This window comes from Cricetulus griseus, chromosome 3 (assembly GCF_003668045.3).
Source record: "Cricetulus griseus strain 17A/GY chromosome 3, alternate assembly CriGri-PICRH-1.0, whole genome shotgun sequence".
In the NCBI taxonomy this organism is placed as follows: Eukaryota; Metazoa; Chordata; class Mammalia; order Rodentia; family Cricetidae; genus Cricetulus; species Cricetulus griseus.
The window spans coordinates 123,331,276-123,357,865 of NC_048596.1; the positions used below are offsets into that span (position 1 = coordinate 123,331,276).

Sequence of the window (26,590 nt, forward strand, 5' to 3'; positions counted from 1 at the left end):
AAACTGTCCCCTCTATCCTTGACACCATCGTTTCTACAGATCTAGTGGCCTCAGCCATATGGCACTTCAAAAGAAGTTTATCTTTTGGCTAAAATGCAAATACAACAGAAATAAAGAAAGTCACATGTCCTGTACTTCCCTCTGTTCTACTATGGAAAGATGCCCCCCTTTTAGAGAAAAGTGACCCTACCCCCAAGGCCCAGGTCTCCATGGTAACTTGAGGAGGCACAGCCAGATTGAGTCTGAGAACTGAGCAGAGTCTTGGAAACCAGGCAGCCCTGGATTCAACCCTGAGAGTTCTAGGTAGGGCTTCAGGAAAGTACATTCACCTTCTGGGTCTCAGTAACCCATTCTATTACAGTGATAAAGCAAGGGCAACATTGAACTACTGACTATAAGGCATTACATAGCCTAGCTTCTGAGATGATCAAGATATTCAGTGGATGCTTGCTGCTGTCACTGGATGTATTGATAGCATCAGAGATTGGTGGCTGAGGGTGAAGTTCAAGAGTTGAAAGGTAAAGCAACTCAATCAAAAAATGTACCGGTAGTGTTTGGGAGATGAGAGAAGGGTCCTGGGACCTGAAGGGCACATTTACAGAAGAGAACTAATCTCCCTCAGCAGTCCATCTGGGTTTGCATAGCACAGAACACATGAAACATGTAAACAGAGGCTGTCCCCTTTATTGTGTAGACATGAAGGCACAGGCCAGAAGCCTGAAGGGACCTTCCCATGCCTCCTAGCCAGATAGTCACAGAGCCAGGGTTGAAGTTCAGCACTAAGGATATTTATGCAAGATCTCCCTGATAGCTAGGAACTAAGGTCAGAATGACACATTACCATTATCAGTGCCTGCATTCCTCACTTCTTTTACCTCCTTGTGCCCAAGAGAAGCCTAGAGTCCCCGCCTAGAGATTTCTGAACAGGTCCCCACTACAAGCCTCCATGAGTCCATAGCTCTGCAGATGTTTTCTTCCTGAGTGTGGCTGATGCCATGCAAAATGCCCAGTTTCTGGGGAGCATCATCAGGGACCAAATCCACCTAAAACTACAAGATGCCATCCACCATGCTTTTAGGAAGACCATATCCTATTCCAAACAGTAAAATAATTCCATCACTCACCCCTACTAATGTAAGTTGTTGTGAATATTGGAGGTTTGGGGATGTGACAGCTATACTCATGGTCCTGATTTTACTGTCCTTGCCTCTAGTCACACATAAGTAGGCAGTAAGTACCAGGGCTGGGAAGATAGCTCAGTAGGGAACATGTTCCCTGTACAAGCATGAGGTGATGTGTTCAATCTGAAGAACCCACATTCAACAACAACAAAATTAAAGCAAATTACAGAGGTAACTGGAACCCTAGGCCTTGGAAGACAGAGACAGGTCTCTGGGATGACTGGCTAGATAGTCCAGATGAACTGGGGAACTCCAGGTTCAGTGAAAGATGTTGTCTCAAAAATTAAGATGAGAATAATTGAGGAAGATGCCTGGCATCCTCCTTTGGCCTAACCCCCTGCTCCACCCACCCCACATACACACATACAACAGTACCAGAGGGGATGCAGCCATATCAGCCTTCCTGGAACCTTGGGTGGTAGTAGGAAACACAACGACCCTTTAAGAACTCTAGAACCTCAGAGCCTGGAGTGTTGCTCTTAGATCCCTTCTTTCTGTAAATATCTAGACTGTGGCTTGGAGGGGTAAGGTGATTTGCCCACAGATGCCCAGTTTGTGAAATAGTTCTATGATATATTCTGCTTCCTTCCATGAAACCATAAAAATTCAGAAGTTTGGGCTTTCATATTTTCTCCCAGAAGATCCCTTAAGCTCAAGTGCTAGATAAAGTACACTAGCCACCTCTGAACCCTTTCATAGTCTATCCTCTGCATAGTAACCTGGTCTGTCCTCTGCAAAGCTGCAAGACAAGTGCTGAGAGCCAGAGGAGTAAGGAAAATGGACAGGTGGAGGTGAACAGACAGGGCAAGAGTCCCATACAGGGTAAAACCCCTAAATAGAATTTCTTCTCTGCCTGCATAAAACAAAACAGAGTATTGAGTTCAGGCTTTGCTGACAGGGTTTCATCTTTCTGAACTTGGCTGTTCCAAGATAAATGTAGAGAACAGAGGTGTTTGGTTTGAACTCAAAAGCTCTAGATTTCAGCATTACAAACCCACTTACCATTCTACCCGGGAGAATGTGCTACCAGCTAGACAAAAGGAACTTGGGATGTGACCCACTTGTATCTGTGTGCGTTGGCAGGAGGCAGGCTGACTTCTAGGCTGCCTTCAAAGCTATCAGGGTAGCCTGGATTCTTAGAAACCTACTAGCATAGATTTCAAGTATCTGAGTTCAAAAGTCCTCCCATGCCTGCTGTCCCTGAGTTGGACAGGAAGATGGTTTATATCTGGCATAGTGATCTGCCTGGGGAATACAAAACCAGACAGCACCTTCCTCCACGCCAGGCTTCTCAGGACCAATTTCAATGTCAAATTCAACAAGTGGTTATTTATTGCACACCTGTTATGAAATGGAGACATGAGTGAGGAAAATCCCACACTTAAAGTCTGGTAAGACAGCTAAATACAAGACTAATAACTCAATCATGGGTGGATATTTTTTCTATGAGCAAAAACAGGGGAGGACGGAGAGCCATTGAGATGGCACAGTGATCAATGGGATACTCCACAGAGACTGACAATCTGAGTTCAATCTCCAGAACCCACATGGAAGGAGAATGGACTCTTGCCAGTTTTTTTCTGACCCACACACACACACACACACACACACACACACACACACACACAGACAGAGAGAGAGAGAGAGAGAGAGAGAGAGAGAGAGAGAGAGAGAGAGAGAATTTGAAAAAGTTTTAAAAAGAAGACAGTGATAGGAATTGAGGGGAGGAGGGTGAAGCCACAGGCTATAAGTACATTGTCCCATGTGGGGTTTAGCTATCACTTTAAGTTTGTGGCCCATCATGTGATAGATTGCACTGTACCCTTGTGGACTATTCTCTGTAGCTGAGAAGGAAAACTGGACTGTCCTGGCAGAAACTGCCTGTTACCCTGGAAGCTCAGAAATGGGAGGAGGGAAGAGCAGTTGTAGGGCCCCACTTCCTGCTTCTAAGAACCAGTGTCTGTCTGCAGGCTATTCCTGAGGGAGAGAGTATGTGTATTCCAGAAGATAAATAGACTTCCCTTCTCAGATAATAATGGCAATTTTGCTCTTGTGAAGTTTACATTCAAGCCAGTGCAAAAACAAAACTATTAGACTTGTCATGGGCAGACTCACAGATCCTGTCTACCTTCACATTTTTTCTCCCCTGTCCAGAGCTGAAGTTGTAATAAATGGCTCTTCACTGCCAGCTGTTGTTGACAGAAGTCATGAAAGCATTAAGCACAGCATCCAGCCAGCTTCATCCAGATGGAGACACAACCAGACGCTCTCTCTGAGGATCAGGTATTGGTCATTACCTATAGGACACGAGAGGCAGGCCTGGCTTTCTTTACCATGAGCCACCAAACAGCTACTCTCTATCATCTAAAGAAGTCAGGATAGAAATAAATGTTTTCCTCCCAAGGAAGCAGATTTCATCTATTAAATGATCAATTAAAAATCAAAACCTGGGGCAAACCCAGCCCAAGTAGATATGCAGCCATTTGGGCAAGGGGAGGTGGCATGTGTGACCAACCCCCTAGGGTCCTTGGATCTAAGTCAGGAACTCTGCTTCTGGGCAGTACAGGTCACAAGTTTCTTTCTCTGGCATAAAGAGTTTTCTCTTGTTTACCTTTACCTGGTACTTATGTCCCCATTCTGTGACAGTCCTTCACCTTGTCTGCCACCTCCCAAGGCACATATAGAATGAAAGGCTGTCTCCCTACCGCCACCGGCATGAAAATGCAGAACTATAGCTGAGAGACAAAGAACTGGCCAGACATCTTGTCAACTACCAAGAGAACATCTAAGTCAGAGAAAAGTTTTTGTTCTGGCCTTGGTATCCTGAGACATCCTTGGGTCATCCTTGGGTGGTAGACATGGAGGGAAGTTAGAACTTTGGTACTTGGGACTTTGGCCTCAAGATGCGGTCATGACTAACACATCAAGATGTTCATTTCCAGACATTGAGCTGTGGCCCAGGCTACTGGCATAAATAGACATAATAGGCAGAAAAATACAAAAACAAGCAAAGACAGGACAACACAGGATGCTCACACCAGATGGTACTGTCTTGCAAATAGGTGGAGCTAAAGAGATTGTGCTGAAGGGAGTCATTCATTTTCTAAGGAGTCCAAGAGTGCTACCAGGAAACAATATAATAAGATGTTTTGAAGGACAAGTGGGAGTTTATCCAGTGTGCCATGCTGCATCCTGCATGCACATGGTCTGAACGGTATTTGTGACCAAGGCTGAAACAGTATTGGACAGAAGATATGGAATGGGGGATGGGAATGAGGCAGCCAGGACCAGGTAAGGAAAGACTTAATTCCCCAGGCCATCTGTATGGTGAAGGAAGTGAGAAGACCCACATATAATATAGCACAAAGCAAGGTGTTGCCCCTCTAGTGGTTCTACCCCATAGCTCTAGATGCTTCATGGGGAAACAAAAAGGGTGTGAGACTAAGAAGCATTGGCATTGGGAGCCCTGTGACTGAGAGGCCGCCTGGAGGAGCTGCTACCAGGCCCCCTCAGCACCTCCACCTAAGTGAGACCTTCATTGCACTGTCCTAGCAGCCATGCTCTTTCCTCTGGGGCACCATGGAGCAGACAAGACTGCTGCACAACAGCAACCCCTGTCAACCTGCAGCTAAAGCCACAGCAGGTATTCTTTCCCAGATGGTTCTAGAAGCCAGAGTTCTGAGTGCTATCTCAGCAGCTCCAGGAGAGCCCTTCTTATAGTTTCTGATGGCTTCTGGTGGCCCCAGATGTCCCTGTGGCTGTATCACCCTGACATCTATCTTTTCTGTCCCCTCGTCTGAGTTGGTATAACCTCATCCTCCATCTCTCACAGGACACTCACTGGATTTAGAGCCCACAGGGAATTCAAGATGATCTCATCTCAAGATCCTAAATCACATCTTCCAAGACACTGTTTCAAAGTAAAATCACATTCACAGGTTCCAGGGATTCAGAGTTGGCCATATATTTTGGGTGGCCGTCATATTCCATGTTTCCCCACTACCTGGGGTAAAATTCTACTGCCAGCACCCATACATGTCAGCCCTTCTGGCCCTTTTCTGTAGGAACTCTGAAAAGAAGGCGGAGAATGGAGAGACCTACACATGCATGCACACATGTGTGTGAGCACACACACACACACACACACACACACACACACACGGGTATGTGCACACAGACACATACACCCTAGACGAGGATACCATTGCTTTTCTAAGGAGCCTGTGGACACCAGCCACTGTGGAGGAACAATATGCCTCCACCCAGAGGGAAAGGGAATTTCCCTCCATTCAATTAGTTGCCAAAATTATTCACAATAAAAGATTCTGTGAGTGATTTGGAATGATATTTAATAATTGATTGTAATTTCTCATAATTAGTTAGAAATTAATTCCCTCACAGAGGTGTTTATTTATGAGCTTTCTGGGGGCTCTCTTTGCTTTTAAATACTTTGGGGTAAGTAATTGCAAGGGATATTAGCAATTTTCAAAGTATATTAGCGTGTCAAGTTGTATAATCTTTAGTGAAGTGAAGTAAATAAAATGCTTTTGTTTCCTGCTAAGAAGTAAGAAGTGCTCAGCCAAGGTGGCTTCTTTTTGCACAGTTACTAGTGACTCCAGTCACTAATGTACAGTAGTTAGTGGATGGAGTGTGCCATGCTCAAGGGGTGTTGGCTGCCCCTTGGCTGTCTCAGAACACTCCAAACCCAGAGAGATGTATGTCAATCATCTGAGCCAGGCCCCCAGAGAATCGGGTTTTCTCAGGTATCAGCCACAGCTTCTAGCTTCTTCCTAGTTTCCAAGTATACAGACATGCAGCCTCCTAGGTCTTGCCCTTAGGGTGTACCCCTTTTAAGCTCTGCAGGCTCAAAGCTCAGTGTAACCCTGTGCACATCCAGGAAGAGTCACACATTTGCAAGCCGCATGAGCATTCTGAAGATGGAAGAAGACAAGCTTCCATGGGTTGGTTCTCAATGGGGCTTGCTGCAGGCAATATAATTAGATCAGCTGACCAGGCACCCAGCTCCTTTCTCTGTATGATTGCAATCACCACTGTGTCTTAAAATGGTAGCTTAGACATTTCATGTGTCTGTCATCTGTGGGTGCACATGCATATTGGACTTGTGTGCGTGGAGGGCAGCGGTCAGCCTCTGACATTGTCCCTCACGAGCTGTCCACGGTGCTTTTCGAGACAGTCTCTCATTAGCCTGGAACCTGCTGAGTAGGCTAGACTGGCTAGCAGTTGAGCCCCGGGGACCTGTGTGTCTTCCCGTCCCAGCACCAGAATGACAGACACCTGACAATGTGCCTGGCTTTTTTAAATGTGGGTTCTTAAGATGAGACTTAAGCCCTCAAGCTTGCATGACAAGTACTTCACCAACTTGGCTCCTCCAGCCCCTTAAGCAGTTCTTTTTAAAAATGTAATTAAAATACAATTACATCATTTTCCCCTTTCCCTTTTTTCCCCTCTAGCCTCCCGCGTGTATCTGCCACCATTTCAAATGCATCACATTGTTGTTACGTGTGTGTGTGTGTGTGTGTGTGTGTGTGTGTGTGTGTGTGTGTGTGTGTATCTGCACATATATGTCTATGTGTGTATGTATATATTCCTAAATATATAAACACAACCTGCTCAGACTGTATGTTACATATATGTGTGTATGATTCCAGGGCTGACCACTTGGCATTGGACAACCAGTGGGGGGCTTTCAGCACTCCTTAGGTGTTTGTAGTTCATTCTTTGTCTAGTGTTTTAGGCCCTGTGAGAGTTCTCCCTTCCATATTAGCTTGTCTATGGGTGTCATTTTTGTTCAAGTCCTTAGGTTCTATAAATAGAGCTCCAAGCTGATGCTCAGGCTACTCAGGACAAGATGCTTCCGGGGTAACTTCTGGTGATTTCATGAAGACACCTATTCCAGTGTCTTTCATCCTTTCCCCATGCTGTTCTAGAACTTTCCCTATAAACCTAACTTACCCTAGAACCTAGAGAACTGTATTTTGATCACCTTGTTCTGAACAGACATAGAGGAACTGGTATCTGTAGGACCAAGGAGATGTCATGATTCACAAACCCCACTAGACCACAACTAGAGGAATAGAGGCAGTCCACAAAACGGGCCAGTGCATAGGCCAGGAAGCCACACTCATAAGATCTTACAGGTGGAAGTAGTAATTCCCCATCATAGTTCCACAGACCCATCTACACTACTCCACCCCACCCCCATGATCACCATGCCTGAAGAAGCTTTCCTAGAAAAACAGAGGCCAGTGGGGAATCAGGGCACACGTTACTCTGACTCCTCTTTTTAGATTTCCCCGTTAGAGGGTAGTTCCCCTAAGATAGGCAGTTTGATCCAGGGTGGGCCAAAGGGCTAGGTTTACCCAGTACTGAAGGTTTCCTGCCGTTGGTGCAGTACCCTTCCATCTAGGGCCTTCTGTAAAGTCAAAGAGCATCCCTGAAGGCATTTGAGCTCTGGGTGTGCTCACCTGTTTGCTGGGTGGTAGTGTCCTTGCAAGGTGCCATAGAGTAGAACATCTAAGCCAGTAAAGAGCATCTAGCAGCGTGGACACTTTCTTTTTGTGGTTTTCACAGGAAGCAGATTTTAAAGTTCTTGGATGCGGAGAAGGATATCTCTGTCCTTAAGGGGACCCTGAAGCCCGGAGACATTATTCATTATATCTTCGATCGAGACAGCACAATGAACGTGTCCCAGAACCTCTATGAACTCCTCCCCCGAACCTCACCCCTGAAGAATAAGCATTTCCAGACTTGTGCCATCGTGGGCAACTCAGGGGTCTTGCTGAACAGTGGCTGTGGGCAAGAGATTGACACCCACAGCTTTGTCATAAGGTAACCAACCACCCGCAACAAAAGTTTGGGCCCCGAGGGGCAGATATATTGAAGTGACTAAAACAAGGCATATGAGTTGAGTGTGTCCTGTTCTCACCTTCATTGCTTTTCATAATTGTAATGGGGGAGCATTGGTTATTTGTCTCATTGCTGTACCCAAACATCTGACAGGAGCAACTTAAAGGAGGAAGGGCTTGTTTGCATGAATGGTCTGAGGGTCCATCATGAAGGAGAAGGCATGACAGCAAGAGTATGAGGCATCTGCAGTTAAGAAACAGAGATAAATGTGTTTTGGCTCAGCTCATTTCTCCCCTTCTTATTCAGCCTGGAAACCCAGCCCATGTAATGGTACAACAACATGAGGAGTGGGGCTTCCTTCTTCAGTCAAACCTCTCTGTAAATTTCCTCAAAGGCATATCCAAGGATGTGTCTCCCAGGGGATTCACAATGAAGATTATGTCACAATGACAATGAAGATTAGTGTCACAGGGATCCTTATCTCCAATCAGAATGTACATCTAATCAATTAAGTCACCTCAGGGACAGGAAAGGGACATTGTGTGACCCAGAGAGCCCATGAGATTCTGTATTATATTTAAGGTTGGGAATCACAAAGAAAGAGTGCAGAGGTAGGCAGACTGTGGCCTTTGGCATGTTTTATAAATAAAACTTTATTATAACGTAGTCACTCAGGCCCACCCTCAAGCTATTAATAACTTTCTGGGGAAAGCCGGGATATTTTTGCTAAAGCATACAGCCTGCAAATCTGGAAGTATTTATTGTCTGACCCCTTACAGAAAGAGCCTGTTCTCTGAGCAGTAGACAGAGCCTGGTACAAAAGGGATTAAGGAAATCTGGATGGGTAGTTCCTGTGCCAGGACTGTAAAAGTCTTCTCAGTATTCCAGAAGGTGGTATTCCACCTGTAACTTTAGTACCCTGGAGTCAAAACCTAGTGATATAAAGAAATTCAACAGTCATTTTCTCTATGATATCAGCTCTTGTTTCACCATCACTGGGGACATTGTGACAGTTGCCCATGGCCCTGATACCTGACCCTCGAGCCATACAAACTTAGAAACAAGGCATTGCTGTCTCCTGAACAAAATTAGGACACAGAGTGCCTCAAGTTTCATCCCAAAGCACTCCCATCCCTGGCAGAAATGTGTGTCACCTCTCACATTTTGCCTTGTGCAAAAAGAATCTCATTCTGGGGCTTTGGGAGCATCATGACCAGAGAGTTCCTGGAATCTGAGGACAAGGGAAGAAAATGAGTATAAAATTACTCCTGCATCCCCTGAGACTGGAGCTGATACAACAGCCTGGGTACTAGTTACTTCCTCTTTGTTTCCCATGACCAGGTCTCTCTGTGCCTGGCGGAGCCAATAGCTCTGCTCCTATATTTCCAAGCCCTCCAGTCTAAAGAGAGGATCTGGGGAGGAAAAGAAAGGAAAATGTGTGGGAACTTGTATTATTGGAAGCCAGAGGGTTGAGGGGTAGGAGCATGGCTGTTAAAGTGAAAGACACAGCAAAGCCTCCTCCCAGGGTCAGCTTACCTCCAGGATGCAGACCTAGTATAACTCATGCAGGACTTTCAAGAGTTATGAGTAATGAGTTTCAACAGTCAGCTTCCAATGGCACATTAAGTCCCACTCCTAACTGAGGAGCGAAGATTCACCCTGAATATTCTTGGCACTATCCTATGAGCCGGAGAGCCAGGCTGAATGAAAAGAAAATTTCTAGAAGTCATGGCCAGGGTCAGCCTATGGTTCCCAGTGTGGGTTCTGAAGTCCAGTCCTGACTCTAATGGTCATTTGTCATGTGACTTGAAATAGATCACTCCCCTTTCCTGAACCTTGGTTTCATCTGTAAGATGCTTGGGTTGAGTTGACTGATTCTAAGGTCCTACCATGAAGCCTTTCCAGATGCTAACCCAGCTTTCTCCACACTTTAATATGGATACATATCTGCTGGATTATTGAAATACAGAGGCATCAGATGTGAAGTGAACCTGAGACTCTGGATTTCTCACAAGACCACAAGGGAGGTATGATGCCAGATACACTTAGAGAGGCTAGATTGACTATAGCCTGCTCCACTGACCCCCATATCCACAAGCACACCTATACTCACACACATAATCAAAAGAACATGATGTCATGCATGTTGGGTGAAATAACATGTGGACATGCCCTGTGTCCCCACATGATCGTACATTAAGCATTCATTCTCCATAAACCCTGAATCTCCACTGTACTGCCTCACTCCCAGACAACAATCTCCTGAAATGACAGTAGTTTTTGTGTCTGTGTCTTGATCTCCAGGTCAAGGTGTGCTTAGCACACAGGAGCGCCCCACAGGGCTGTACTCTGATGCCAAATACTGAAACGGTCCTAATGGATGCCTGCCTCCATCTATCAAAGTGTGCAAAATTAGTTTCCCTTATTTATGTCTGACCCCCCACCATGTATGAGACACACAGGACTCTGCCATCCTCTCAGAAAATTACTGGGGAACAGGACCCCAGGAGTCCTAGTAGGTCACAGCCACATACAGAACACAGTGAGCTTACAATGTGCAGAATCTCCCACAAGGAAGAGCAGACCACAAAGGGAAGGATGGGGAAGTAAGTCCAGGAGGCTCAACTGAGCAGATGGTAGTTGCACACTGGCTTCTGGGAACTGAGATGACTGGGACTGGTAGGCCTGAGAGGATGACACAAGACTACAATGCCGGGATGAGAGATGCCATCTTCAGCTTCATTCTTCTGAAACACACACACACACACACACACACACACACACACACACACACACACGGGTAAATCAACATCAGCATAGTCCCTTAAGATGTGCTGTGTCCTCAGCATGATATTAAAAGCATGCTCATGGCATCTGCTGTTAGCCTGTGCACATCTCTGAGTTTATTTAACTCTCACCACTATCCTTTCCAGTGAGGTACCTGAGGAGTGGATGGCCAAGATCCAGGTAACTAGCTACAACCAGGGTTAGGCTGAGGAGCTGGCAGTCTGGCTTCCCAGACACAACTGCCCCCTCATCTTGATGCTTACTCCACCTGTACCTGTGGGTATAGTTATTTCTGGAAGGGGCCAACTCCCTTCCTGCCAGAAGCCAGGCCCGTCTACAATGCAGCTCCTTCCCCTAGAATTCTTTTTAACAAGAGAGCTTGGGTCCACCAGAACCAATGTCAGAAAGGACTGCCCTCCCAATGGGGGGAAAAAAAATCATGTATTCTTTGTCAGTGGGAAGAAACATTTTCAGAGTCTACCCATGGCTCAGCTGCCCATCCCCCACCCCGACACACACACACACACACACACACACACACACACACACACACATACACACATGCCTATCAGTAATGTCCTCACTAAGACATAACACTGGGCAAGCTTGAGCCCCACAGATCCCATTCCCACCTTGACCCTAGGTAGGTATGAAGCCTCTGCTGTGAATGGTCCTACCCTCAAGGGCACAAACACCCTGATGTCCCTTCCTGTGGAGACCTTTCAGATCCTCGTGATAGTAATCAATCAGTGTGTGTTCCCCACTGCCTGCCCAGCCCTCAAATCTGCTGGATGCCCACTAAACCTCGGCTTCCTTCTTAGCCCCACTATAGTCAGTGATGGTCTCCAGTGATCCTGACAGTATTAAATGCCCCTGGCTCTGTTCTCAGGGCTGGGAAGTCAGTCCACAAACAGTCCTAATGCTCAGCAAAGTTTTGGAAGCCTGGCTCAGCTGGCCTCAGAGAAATAGGGAGATATGGGTGACCCGAGAAAGGCCACTGAGCATCAAGTGCCTCCCACTCTCTTGGCCTGGAGCCGGGGCATCTGAAGAGGTCCCTGGCATCTCTCCTCCCAATAATATTTAGCCACAGTCGGAGATAGCAAAGCTGGGGCAAGAGATGGATCAAGAGGTATTTGGGGAGGCTCTAAAAAGTTCATGAGTTTCTGAATCCTTCCTGACTCAGGGAATTTGGGCAAGTTAGTTGGCAACTGAGGACTTCCTTCCTCGGTCTCCAAAATGGGTTCATGTATTCAGGTTCAGAATAAAAATAAGCTGACCTGTGGAAAATTATACTAGCCAAGTGGCCAGTATAGCCCAGGGCTCAGTGATATCAGTGTGCTACCCACTAAACTGGCTTTCTTTCCCAGATGAAGAAGACAAGTTGTTGCTTAAAGGCAGGGGCAGACAGTGTTTGTGTTACGCTATGGAGTGATGGTGCCTGGCTCCTCAATTACGTATAGTCAGCCTGTATACTGTACATACCTGCTCTGAGTTCTCCATTTATTCCCACTGATCCAAACATTTTTTCTTACCATACCATGCAGTTCTCCAGGGACGACAGTACTTCCTGGCTACAGACTTAGTCCCAGAGTCTCTCAGACACCTGGGCCAGAACCCTTGAGGGACGGACCCAAAGCAGTCCCTTCAGTGAATAGGGAGGGTGATTGGTTCAGCAGGAGAATGCAGTATACAGGTCTGCCCATTTGCTCTTTCCCTCAAGACCCTTCAAATGGCTCCCTACTGCCTTCAGAGCCAAGTCTTTGCATATCCAACCTCTGATATCTCATCCAGCTTTGCCCTGTTCCTGTCTCATCTACGAAGTACCCATTAGTCAGACCAGTTCACAGACCTCCTCTAAACGCCCATGCTGGTTCACATTTGCTGCCCTCAGGCAAATTTCTTGTGCCTAAAATTCCATAGCATGGTGTTTCTTAAGCTTCTTGGAACCCAAGGAGGAAGAGATCTTTAGAAGGTATATGTATGCACATGCATATACATATATACATATAAATTCTTGAGCTCTGAGGCTTGCTGAATCAGGACCCAGGGAATCCTATTTTTAACAAGTCTCCATGGGAATCCTTCTGAGTTTACAGACTGGAGACAAGCTCTTCTTCCGTGGCTGTCCACCAGTGCTCTTCTGCTCATCCATCCTTGACATTTCTCTCCCTGCTCTGACACCTAATAGTCCTCTACCCCATAGAAAGATGATAGCAGTTAACATGGTCTATGCTCTCGCTATGGGCCAGTAGCATTCTGAGTACCCACAGTTCTTGTGGTCTCTGACACAAGCCAAAGTTGTGGAAGCTCTCAGGAAGCACAGAGAGGCTGAGAAAGCTGCCCAGTGTCACACAGGTAGAGCGTATCAGATCTGAGTTTTAAACCTAGAACTCTGTCTTCTGAGCCTTCTAAGAGGTCACCTAATGAGCCAGGACATATCTACTAAGAGTTACGTCATTGTGGGGCTGAGGGTTAGCACTGTTGCTCCTCTTTTAGACACTGGCCTCCAGGAGAGTGGCATTTTGTGTTTAAGGATATGACAGGGGCTCAGTAAACCTTTGAGGCAGGAAGGACAATATAGGAAATGCTTGTGATCAGTGAAGTACCCATGATGCATCTATGGTGACAAAAAGAAAGAAACAAGAAGCAGCAGAGGGCAGGGTAAAGTTCAAAGTAAGAAGGACCATCTTCCTCAAATGACCATGTGGCCTTTTATCCCTCAGGTGCAACCTGGCTCCAGTTCAGGAGTATGCCCGGGATGTGGGCCTCAAGACAGACCTAGTGACAATGAACCCCTCGGTCATCCAGCGGGCCTTTGAGGATCTGGTGAATGCCACATGGCGAGAGAAGTTGCTGCAACGGCTACATGGCCTCAATGGCAGCATCCTGTGGATACCTGCCTTCATGGCGCGTGGTGGCAAAGAACGTGTGGAGTGGGTTAATGCTCTCATCCTGAAGCACCATGTCAATGTACGCACGGCTTACCCTTCCCTGCGCCTGCTGCATGCTGTCAGAGGGTGAGTGTGCCATCGTCTCTGGGGTTTGGGAGTGTGCTAAGCAGAGTGGCCTCTGAGATGTACTTCCATCTCCACCACCATTAGCTGTGTAGACCCAAATGAACATATAGAGGCTTCTATTAATTATAAACTGTTTGGCTGATGGCTCGGGCATCTTATTGGCTAGTCTTCTCTTAATTATTAACCCATTTCTATTAATTTATGTATCTCCATGTAGTCTAGGCTTACCAGAAAATGCCAGGACCACCTTCTTCCTCGTCAGCTATGTGGTGTCCCTCTGGTGGCTCCTCTCTCTGTTCCTCTCCCTAGAACTCTCCTAGTCTGGTAGCCCCACCTATACTTCCTGCCTGGCTACTGACCAATCAGCATTTATTCATCAACCAATAAGAGAAACATATATTCACAGCATACAGAAGGACCTTCCCCATCATAGCTGATTGCTCTTACCTGGCCTTTCTGAACCTCCATCAGCAATGACAGTGGTTCCCAAATCAGTTTCACCTGGGTGAACTATCCACTTCCTGTACTCTTAGAAAGTAACTGGAGGCTGTATTGAGGCTCAATGGGAACAGATGTTCTGTCCCTTCCTTGGGAAGGAAGATGGTGACTCCATGTGTCACATATCCGCCATCTCAGTCATTCCACCTTGACTTCAACATGTCACCTTAAGCTCTATAGACTTTAATTTCCTCGTTAGTAAGCAGGAGTGGGAAGGGTAACATTGCTGGGATGAAGACTAAATGAAATGATGTCTGGACAACAACTAATACAGATGCCCTGTCATTGTCAACATTGTTGTCACAGTCATCCTTGATTCTTGCACTAAGCCCTGGGTCCATTCCCCAGCACTGCACAACCAGGACATAGTGACTGAAATTTCAGGTGATGGAGGTAGGAGGACCAGAAGTTTAAGGTCATCCTCAGCAACATAGTGAGTTCAAGGCCAGCCTGGGCGGCATGAGACTCTGTCTCAAAACAACAACAAAAAAAATTTAAAAAAGAAAAAAATTGGTTAAGTCCACACTGATCCAGTTGGACTTTTCAACAGCCCAGCCAAACTGGTAATTCCTAAATTCTTGCTTATTCTTCCCAACTGTGAGTCCAGCCATGGGTGCACCCCCAAGGATCTGGGCTAGGAAACTGCCTGGGGTCACAACAGCCAGCAGAGCTTGATGTTAAGCACCCAATCACTTGTTTCCAGTTATCTATTGCAGGGTAAGAAATCACCCCAAAACTCAGGCTTCTGAAAAAGCAATCATGTGTTCTTCCCAATTGTTGTTAATCAGAAATTCGGTAACAGCTTGGCTGGATTCTGAGCAAAGGTGCACCACACAGTTACAGTCAGATGGTGGCTAGTGATGGGACATTAGGGACAGGTGGTATTGAGTGCACCTCTCTTCACATCATTTTGGGATTAGAACTTAAGCAAATGGGTGGGCAGTGGTACTAGCGGGAGCCGGCAAAAGCCTGGGGTGGGGCAGAAGCAGGGACTGAGGAACTGAGTAAATTTGACATGGCTGTGACAAATTTGCATCACCCACTGACCTTACCCAACTGCCCACTCAACCAAGTAGAAGCTCCCCAGGACAGATTCCTTGCCAACTGAGGCATGTGGGGATGCTCTTTGGTGGAACCTAAGTGTAATAACTGGGAAGCCATCTGAGTCACTCACATAGGACCAGTACTCATGAAAATTAAGGTAAGACATTAATGACTCTGACCGAAATTGAACGTATTGTGGTATGTGTTATCACAGGGAATACACTGGCCCCAAGACAGATCTAAAGAAACAAACTACAAGGGCAACCATGTTTGAGGCTGGTGGGACAGAGTGGTCCCTGTTCCAGAGGGAGGAGAGGCCCCAGAGAATATCTTCAGCATCTTACCATTTCATTCTGTCTGAGTGGGTCTGTCAGTATAATCTTGCTCTCCAGGGCTTAAGCCTCACACCTTGAACCCCATTATTCCTGGAAGGAGGCCCCTCCTGAGTCTATTTGGAGATTCAAGGAGATAACCAAGGGTGGAGAACTGCCCTTTGGCAACAAGACCAAAAGTCCTTTGGATGGGGAGCAGGCAGCCACCTGGAAGAAACCTCTGCAGCCAGAGCTATTTTTAGACATAATTGACTCACTTTCATCTGTCAAAATAGCATTAAGCAGCAGTAATGAGCCCTTTAAACAAACAGGCTGTTGATCCTGGGAAGAAGGCAGCTCTCTTCGAAAGCACTCCAGGAGGGAATACTGAAGGAGCAACAGGTGGGCTGCCCCACCTCAAGGAAAGAAGGTGCCTGGGGATGGATTTTCTTACTCAGGCCCCTTAATCTTGTGGAGTTCTGAGTCCAGTGAGAAGCCTGTGTCCTTGGGAAAGGGCTTGCCTCCATCTCTGGCCTTACCTACTGTTGTAAAATGGCACAAAAGAGATGTTGGTGGGGTAGAGCCAAGGGGGCCCATGGCAGGTGAGAGAACAAAACACCTGCAGACAGCGCTCATGTGGAGAGTTTTATTTGGTGCGGGGGCAGGGGCATCATGGGAAGAAAGAGAGAGAGATGCAGAGAGAGGTACAGAGAGACAGACAGGGGTGGGGGCAGCAGCAGGGCCCCACTTTTTAAAGCTATATTAACGTAGCTAATGAGTAGCTGATGACACATTGTCAGGACCTTGAGCAGGTCAGAGTACTGCCTGAGTACTGGCAAGCATATCCTGCCAGATGACAGGGGGCAAGGTGGCAGGTTAGGAGAATGAGATCACTCAGTTCTAGAGACTGCTGGCTGCTGATCTTGGGGCACCAGAATTTTGGGGGGACTTGAGAAAGCTGGGGTGCTGGCCACATCCAGGAATAGCTGGCTGTTTCACTGCTGTCCAGGTTCTGTGGGGCCATATGGTGCCTCTTGGACCTGGCAAGATGCTTTGTCTAGGCAACTCGAGGCAGTTAAGTCCCCAGTGTCCTGTTGTGAATGGTCTGAAGAGGGTCTGTGCAGCAGTTGAGGTGAAAGGCAGTTTTGCTCAGTGGCTAGTGCTGCCACTTTTGAAGTAAGTTCCGGGTGGGAGTTCTTCTGTGGCCATCCATCTTCTTTGGGAGGAAATAGGAGCTGGCATGTCTTTCTGTTATGGAAAGCTTTTTAGTTAAACATTTAAAATGCCATATTCTTAGGTCTCTGAGCATTTGAGGACTGCCTGTCTATTAGGTATGTCTGAATAGACAAACTTGGTTTCCAGTTACTTGTTTTAAGTTTAACTCTGAAAACATATATGGAACTAGGTGAGGCTTATCCATGTAATTAATTACATCAGTACTTAGCATGACTACAATTAAAGAACTTGATAGTTTATGACTATTAACTTGTATTTCTTAACAGTCTATTATAAGTTAGTAACTCTCATAAGTCTAGGACTTTACATTACATTCCTGTCAGGTTTAGCCTTTAAAATAATGATTTTGAATGGAAGCTCTTCTAGTAACAAAATAAAACCTTTTAATCATAGATAATGGGCTCAGTAAAGAAACCAAAATGGCCATTCCATGGCTAAAAACAAAACAAGTTTGTACGAAGCTGCTAAGGCAGTCTCCTGGGAAGGAAAGGAAGGGGGACAAGGGAAAGATCCCAGGGAAAAATGGGAACAGTAGAAGGGGGGCTTGTGAGCTGGGGTGTGGCCCATGAGTAGGGACTGGGGGAGCACAGAAGCCAGCACTGCCCTTGACAGGTCATGGGGGCCTCTATCCAATGCCCAACTCTGGGAGAAAGGCCCTCTCAGGGGGCTAGGCATTCCATTATAGAGTATATATCTTATTTATCAAATATATGTTGATATTTATGTACATTGTCTACAAGCTTGATGTTGAACACTTGGCAAAGACATAAGTACTTAGGTGTAAACCCTTAGATTAACTTTTGTTAATCTGAACAGATCTTTATACCCTTAAATTTTTATCGCTATATAGAATATATTTTAAAGTAAAATTGAGTCACATATACAGTATGTTGTAACAAATGTAACCATATATTTTTATCGTCCTCCAAAAGTACATACCAATCTAAAATATTTGAGACTTGCTGCTTTCCTTAGTCTAGAAGGAAATACAATGAACAGAGCTCATTAGGACTAAGAAGCTTACTCTTTAACCTTAGTAAAAGATGCCTGCCAGTCATGTGGCTGCCCACATCCTGATGAGGTCACCAGCCAAGATGGACAAGAGCCACATGGTGGCTGGTTAAAATGTGTCTTTATAAACAATAGTTTACATGTACATATATGCACAGTTGAATCCAAATTACATACACATATACACAGTTAAATCTAGCTTGCATTCATGCATATAGAGTTAAATCAAAGTCACATACATGTGTATACACACACACACACACACACACACACACACACACACACACACTAAATAGGAGTTGAATTAAATTAAAAAGAAAGGGGAAACCGGTGGGTGCTGAGCAAGGTGAAGCTGACTTCCCCATTTCTTAATCCCACATTGAAGGCAGACCTAGACCAGACAGTTAGAGAGGGAGAGCAGACATATACAAGCAGGTTTTGGAGCAAAGAAGAAAGAAAGTGGAGAATTTTTTCTCAGTTCCCAACTGTCTAGTCCAAGGAATACGGAGGCAGAGGTGGGTAGCCCCGCCAGAGCCCCAATTACTGGTATTGAATGAAAGACAAAGCCATCAGTAAATGAGAAAGCAGATTTGCTGCAGGTGGAAGGGGGCAGATCTATTGTGGGGGAGCAGGCAGGTAGGATCCTTGCATGAAGTGGGTGCCTTTGGCCAAAGTATGCCCACTAAACAAAGATTGCAAGAGGAAAGGAGTAAAAGACAAGAGACCAGGCAAAGAGAACGAGCTCTGCCTGGCAAGCACTTTAAGGGTGCACATGTCACATAGCTAGTGGGGGAAAAGGACCTGGAGACATATAACTGCTTTGGCAGCAAAGGCTGGGCAGGGTTAGGGGAAGCGTTGAGGTGGCCATGGATTGGGTAACCTGAGTCAGCATTGGTGATCCCCCGGAGAAGAGTCAGGGGCAGTGCAGCACCCCTGAGCTGCAGCAAGCCCTAGACACGCCAAGGAGAGGCTCAGAGCCAGAGCACCAACTATACACCTGACCCAAACTCACTGCTCACCCACAGCCACCACAAGGAGAAGGAACAGAGAGAGGGCTTGGAGTGAAGATAAGATAAAGGTTGAAAATAGGGTGTCTCCTTCCATCTATTGGATCGCTGGCAGAATGTTATAAAGGTCTGGTAAAATATAGGGATAGAGGGTGTTGGAAAGCAGCCATTTGGATTGAGATGTTGGGCTTATATTTCTGGTAGGTTTATTCCCCATGAGTGAGGCAGAAAAAGAAAAAATGAGACCCAATGGCTTTTTATCAAGTGAGGATATCGAGAAAGGCACAAACTGCCCAGTAAGTCATCAGTCAAAGAGCTCGGGCTGAGGGGCTAAGCCTGAGAGACCTGACTTGTGGGGGATGGCCAGAGGTGGAGGGGGATGGTGCTTACAAATCATGGTGGGCCCCAGCAATCCTTTAATCGGAAAAGTGACAGTGTTGATGGTTCCAGGGTCCGAGAGAGAGAGAGAGAGAGAGAGAGAGAGAGAGAGAGAGAGAGACCTTAGCAGGTTGGCGCCTAGCGGCCCCATGGTGAGTGAAACATGCCATGCAGACAGTGCTCATGTGGAGAGTTTTATTGGAGGGGAGAGAAAGGGAGTGCAGAGTGGCCTCATGGGAAGAGAAATACAGAGATGCAGAGGCAGAGAGACAGAGACATGGACATAGTTGTAGTGACATAGCTCATGCATAGCTGATGATGTTGTCAGAACTCTGAGCAGGTCAGAGTACTGCCTGAGTACTGGCAGGCACATCCTTCCAGGTGACAGGGGGCAGGCCAGCATAACGCCTGAATGCTAACACCTGGTGTTCACTGAAAATGAAGGAACAGGTTTGCAAGGGGTGCAGAGTGAAATCATGAGAGAAATGTCCAAGGGGTGGTAGAGAAGAAGGCAGGGGGCCAACTGTGTATAAAGGATGCTCTACGGGGAAGTGAAAAAAGAAAACCTACAGAATAGGCAGAAATATTTACAAGTAGTATGTTTGGTGACGGACCAACATCCAGGACCTGTAAAGAACTCCTACAGCTTAACAGGAGAAGTACAAACAACCCAATTCAAAAATGGGAGAAGGATTTGAATAGACATTTCCCCAAAGAAGATTCGCAAATGAATAATTAGCATATGTCAAGCCATTCAGTATTACAATGACTCACAGAAAGCACAAAACCACAGCAGGGTACCACTTCACACCTAGGAGCATAACCACCATCAAATAAATTAATAAGTGACCAGAAGACAAGTGTAGGTGAGAACTCGGAGAATCTGGAACTCCTGCGCTCTATTGGGGAGGCCCTTCAATGGCAGGCAACTTTTGAGGCATGCTAGTATGTTCCCTTACTGATGATGCTCAGGAAAAATCCAACGATCCATGCCTGTGACTCAGCCATTAAGTGGCACCACCAAGAGTAGTCCCCTGTCATCTGACTACCCGTGTAGCAGATGCAGTAGGGACCTGTGCCTCTTCATGTCCACATCTGCAGGGGCCAGAGAAGTTTAGTGGGCCAGGGAGCAACACCCTGGTGTAGAGATTCCATACTCAAACAGCAGTTATCCAGGCACCTGGGACAGCTTTCCCAACAGGCAGGACAAGATGGGCTGTCAGAACACTTCAGAGTCTTGACACGCATCAGCACCTAGTGGTACACTAGCTTCTCAAAACCTTCTCATCGCCGGACTAGTTGGGTTTGTCTTCCCTGACTGGCTTGGCTGTTTCTTCGCATGGAAAATAGTCCTGTGAACAAAAGCACACATGCTTAGATGTCAACTGTTCAATCACACATTCTGAATGCTATGTGGAGGAACTAAAATGAAAATGGGAAAATAGATATGGAGCACATGATATCATATCTATTGCTCATGGGCCAGACAACATGCCGAGCCTTATCCCATGTAATCACCAGACTTAGTCCCATTATCCCTGTTTTAAAGATAGAAAAACTGAGCCTTGCAGAGTAACTCATTTACACAAGGCCACCTACTAAGGGACAGATTCAGGACTCCTCATCAGCTTCTGTTTGCTTTTAGTGCACATGGCCAGGAAATGGTAAAGTGATTCTAGAAGAATAATGTCAAGACTACCAAAACCAAAATGGGCTTGAGTTGTAGAAGTAGTAAGAAAAACAATAACAGCACCAAAAAGCTGCATTATCTTTCAGGTAAACAACAAAACAAACAAACAAAAAGCAGAGGTAGGTGGTACTGAGGCTACAAAAGATAAAGATAGGCTGGGATTGTAGTTCTCTTGCTTTGCACACATGAAACTCTGGGTCTGATGCCCAGCCCTACCAAAAAATAAAAATAAAAATCAAATACAGAAGTAAACAAAATCCTCAAATCCTGTTTTCTCTGCAAAGAGGGTGGAGGTGGACCTATGACCTGGACAAAGTAGATGATCTTGGCTACCTTACCAGTGGTTCCATTTGTGGCCCTAGCCAGTGGTTGTCAACATGGGCCCTGGGTGAACAACATCAGCATCACCTGGGCATCTATTAGAAATGCAGATCCTCAGACCACCACAGACGTACAGAACCACAAGGCTTAGGAAATGCCAGGCAATCCGTGTTTGAATGGGTCTTCCACCTGATTCCGGTGCATGGCATAAACTTCAGGACCATCGCCATCAATAAATGGAGACCAGTTGACACCGCAGTTAAGCCCTCTGAGTAGCTGGCCACGGCCTCTTCTAAACTGAGCTGTGATGGAAGGACAGTTGGGACAGCCATCTTGGCTCTGATTTAAAAAAAAAAAAAAATGGGAAACTACAGACACCTGTGAGCCTGAGTTTAGAAAGGTTATCCATCCAGGGATTCATACTGGAAGGTAGGAAGAAACATCTCAAATAGGTGTGCTCACCAGAAAACAACAGGGCATGCTCTTCCAGGGTCCTGACTGAAGAGCAGAGCAGACAGGTTCACCGAGGTCTTCGAACACAGGGTGTAAGTCAGCTCTGGTGATGAGGCACTTCATGGCAACTTAATGAGCAGCGGCCTGATTGAAAATCAGGAAAATAAAAAGGGACAAGTGTTAGTTTTCTTCTGGAACAGCCTTGTAGATAGAATACAGGTTTAGTTCCCCTTTTACCCATAAGGAAACTAAGACTCAGAGATATTAAGAGTCCTGCTCTTACAGATGAGAAGAGAGGACCTAGAGTCTGCCTATATAAGATTGAGATGTCTCTACATATCCTACTGCCACCTCCTCAGATCCATGACAGACCGGCCAACCATTCTCTAATGGCCACTGCCCCTTCAAGGATGCTAATTCATCACATATGTTTATGTTGACCTTATTGAGACTTCGAACCTGCCACCAGGAGACCCTGTCTCCATTTTTGTCAGTGGTGGAAGTGGGGTCACTGTTGGTTCCCTTAGCAAATTCATATGTGAGATGGTTTGAATGGAAGTCTCAGTATTCAGCCTCAGAGTAAAACCTAAGTCAATCCAAGGGAAGAAGTTGAGAATTCTGACAAACCCAAAACTCTCCAGTTAGGCTGAAAACAATGGTGGCTTGAAACTGAGTGGATGGATGGCTACCCCAAAGGTTTCCATGCTCTCAAGACACAGCTGTGTTGTTTTCATACCCTTTTGGTGTTAGGGAGGCCAGGGATTGCTTTGTTACTCCACTTGGCCAGATCCCACTTGAAGAGTCACATGTGCTTTGGGGGTACCCTACTTGAAAAAGACTGCAGAAAAACGGAGGACTTGAAGCATTTGGAAGAGAAGGCACCAGGAAGCATGAGAACATCTTCCTTCAGTCAGAGGCTCTCATCAGACACTTAAAAGCTCCCATGGTGCTTTTGACCAGTGAAATAGAGCCCTTGAAGGACTACTAGATTGAACCTGTGAGGCCACAGAGTAGGTAGGGGTAAGGGGTTGGGGGAAGAAGCCATCTGGCCAATGGTAAGAACATGCCAACACCTGAGTGCCTCAGCAACAAGGTGGCTCCTTTAGGAAGTCATGAATTCAGCTTCTTATGAAATGTCTTGGCAGAGTGAGGACCCTTACTGGGCTGTGAAGAGGGAATCCATGTCATTTACACAGAGCTGGCACATGGTTCAGTAAGGGCTGCCTGAGCAAAGTACCAGCCTGAGATGGTTAAACTGTACAAACAGGTTGACTCATAGCTCTAGAGGCTGGACACCCAAAAAATAAAATGTGGCAGTGTTGGTCCCCTGTGAGGGCTATGAAACATCTATCTTGGTCTCTCTTCTTTGTCTGAGGATGGCTGTCTTCACACTCACATATCACGGATGTTCCCATTTACAAGAATATAAGATACCTTGGATTAAAGTCAATCCTAATGACTAAGTTTAATTTGGATACTTCTGTGAGATCTATGGATCTTCTATGAGATCTTATCATCAAATAAGGTCACATACCAAGGTATTGAGAGTTAGGTAGGACAGACTTCAACCAATGAATCTGAGGAATACAATTCAACCCCTAACAGTTATACCCCACTCCAGAATTCTTTGATTCAACGAATCAATGCACTTAGCAGCTTCCAGCCCAGCTGAGATAGTGACCTGGGCATGTATGAAGCAGACAGTACTGTGCAAAGCCTGCAGCTGGCAGAGCTCTGCCTCGAGTGCCAACAAGGACTCACCATGAGCAGCTCTCCCAAGGGCTTTGCCAGCCAGCAGTGCCCTGACTGGCTGTTGGCCAGAAAGGAAGAGTAGCAGAGTGTATGGTCAGCCAGACAGTTAAGTGTAGCACAGTAAGTGGGAAAGTAGTCAGCATTTGGTCATGAATGGTTCTAATTCAATTACAACAACTGGGCAGGCTGTGACCCACAGAGAGGGCCACCCCCCTGAGCAGGGCAGCAGCCTGCTGGCCCTGAGCAGACACCCTGTGAATTGGTGCCAAATTAAGTACCAGGAATGCTGAGCCTGGTCTTGGGATGGCACTGAGTCAGGTCCCCTCCTACCAGGGCTTAGAAGGAATGATCAGTAGAGGGACCCTCCCACCTGTCACTGTGAACAGAAGCCTGAAGGCTAGAGAACAGGCTGGGTGAGAGGATGGAAGGTGCAGAGAACAAAGGAACAGCCCAGAACTAGCAGGGATGCTCTCTCCAGGCATGCCACCCCAGGCCAGAGTGTACATCCCTAGTGCACACACTTCTCTTTTCTGGGCCCAGTTTGCTCCAGTGGGCAGGTAGTCAAAGCACTAGAATTACCTTTCTGGAAGTATATTCTATAGAAAAGAAAGACTGCTTGTAGTACTGAGCATTTATTTATTTGTGCACATGTATATGCTTGTGTGGTGGTAGTGATGGTGGTGGTAGTGGTGTGTGTGTGTGAGAGAGAGAGAGAGAGAGAGACAGAGACAGAGACAGAGACAGAGAGACAGAGACAGAGAGACAGAGACAGAGACAGAGAGACAGAGAGAGACAGAGAGAGACAGAGAGAGAGATCATTCCTCAAGAGCCATCCACATTTTCCCCCATACCCAGTCTGTTACTGGAACAAGAAGGTCACCAATTAAGCTAAACTGGTTGACCAGCAAACCCCAGGGATCTGCCTGTCTCTACCTGCTGGCACTGGCGTTACAAGCTTGTGCCACCACACCCAACTTTTTTAACACAGGTTCTGGAGATTAGGCTCTCATCTCTGTGCTAAACAATTTACCAACTGAGCTATCCCCCAGCCTCATTTATTTTTAATGGTGTGTGTGTGTGTGTGTGTGTGTGTGTGTGTGTGTGTGTGTGTGTGTGTGTGTGTTAAATAACAGTGCACATAGTAAAATACAAATTTTAGGAGAAAGGGAAGTTACACTCCACATCTCTCATCCTCCTCCAGGAGGCAAACAGGGAAGCTGGCTTTTTGTGTCTATGTCTCCTTTAACACATAAGGAAATTGTGTTCCCTCACACCTTTCTAAACTCTGAAAATTATCCCATATGGGTGCACACAAACCCATGGTCCCACAAAGCTGCCTGGCCATACGTGGTACATCTGGCTCATCACCTGTGTAGGCAGAGGCATTGTTCCCAGTCTTTGTTGCAGTAATCAGGGATCCAGCCGTCACTTGTGATGAGTTCTGCTAGCACACATGCATCTGTGGGCTTGCCCTTTAGAAGTGTCTTTGGTAAAAAGGGATATGGATATATGCTTTGTTGATTTTTATGGATATTACCAAATTGTCCTCCCTATAGGCAGGTACCAATTTACTTTCACCTACAATTATTGAAAATACCTGCTTTCCCACAACCTCTCCAAAATATGTACTATCAACATTTGTCATCTTTACCAATCCAGTGAGAAATGACATTTGATTATTATTCAAAACTGGACTCTTTTGATTATGAACATGGTTGAATAAAATCTGTTTGTTTATATGTGGCATCAGTTTAAATTCTAGAATCTGACTGCAAGGTTTAAGCTCCCAACAAATTGTCTTTCTGGAGCCCTCCTGGCCCTCCAGAGTCATGGGTGATACTTAAGCATGAAAAACAGTATCTCTACACCCAACGTGTCCACTCTGTAGCAGGAGGGACCCCTCAAATAAGCAGCATCATGTTTTTTACTCCTTTGTTGAAGCAATGTGTTGGCCTGTCACATGCACATTTGGTCCACCTGGATGGGTTGGATCAAACGGAGTGAGCCCACACACCTCTCCTGGCAGTGCCCGCACAGTGACCCATGAGCTCAGCTGGCCAGGCATCATTGGGGATGTGTGGAGTATGCACTTCATGAACAACTTATGCTGGGATCTAGGGTTACATGGAAACAGAAAGTCAATCAACTCCATTACAGAATTTAGAAGGGCAGGGAGGATATGATAGGCAAACAAATAATTAAAGTGTAACACAGTAGGTGTTGTGATAGGGGAATCAGCACATAGGACCAAAACCATCCAGGGAGGTTTTGAAGGCTTCAGTGGGAAATGGCATGGCAACTGAGAACATTCAAGAGTGTCTGACCAAAAACAAAAGAAAGGGCTTTGGAGGGAACCAAGATGCTGCGGTGGCAGTTGGGTAGCACAGAGTCATGATGAGGATGGTTTGCAGGCCCAGATCCCTGGTATATCCAGCCTGACTGGGGCTATTGCTTTTGTCCTGTGTACTCACAGGATCACTGAAACTTTTGGTAGCTTGGTCATGTGTGAGGTATATTTGAGCTTAGATTAAAGCATTGGTGTAGGTAAGCCTGGAGACCTGGACACCTAGAGATCAGAAGCCTCCCCCATTCCCATGGCTTCGGTAGTGTGTGTGTGTGTGTGTGTGTGTGTGTGTGTGTGTGTGTGTGTGTGTGTGTATTGGCATATGCATGTGTGGGGGGGAATGTATCAATATGTGTCTATGGAGAGGCCAGAAGAGTGTCTCAGTGCAGGACTCAAGATTCAAAGATTAGTCTACCACCACCCACCACCCCAGCTTTTGGAGAGATTAAGCTCAAGTTCTCATGTTTGCAAGGCAGACACTTTATCAACTGAGCTCTTTACCAACTCTTGACAACAGCCCCAGATTCTAAGATAAAATCCAGAACTTATCTGTCATGCAAAATGGTCAGATTCATCCTGAGATAAACCAGGGAGGTATAGAGACCAGAGTATACAGCCAAGGAAAGGACAGCAATAGACTGTGGGACCTTTGGATCTCGGCTGAGGGTGCTGATGCAGAAGATAGGGAAGCGG

General features: G+C 46.1%; 1 protein-coding gene across 2 annotated transcripts in view; it reads left to right on the forward strand.

The window, feature by feature from the left end:
- The window catches only part of St8sia2 (ST8 alpha-N-acetyl-neuraminide alpha-2,8-sialyltransferase 2), a 69,998-nt gene that overhangs the window by 35,169 nt on the left and 8,239 nt on the right, over positions 1 to 26,590 (forward strand). For both annotated transcript variants that reach the window (XM_027408149.2, XM_027408150.2), the window contains 3 exons: positions 3,336 to 3,464; positions 7,773 to 8,030; positions 13,559 to 13,852. In XM_027408149.2, coding sequence (XP_027263950.1) covers positions 3,336 to 3,464; positions 7,773 to 8,030; positions 13,559 to 13,852 — 681 coding nt within the window. The remainder of the gene's footprint in view (positions 1 to 3,335; positions 3,465 to 7,772; positions 8,031 to 13,558; positions 13,853 to 26,590) is intronic.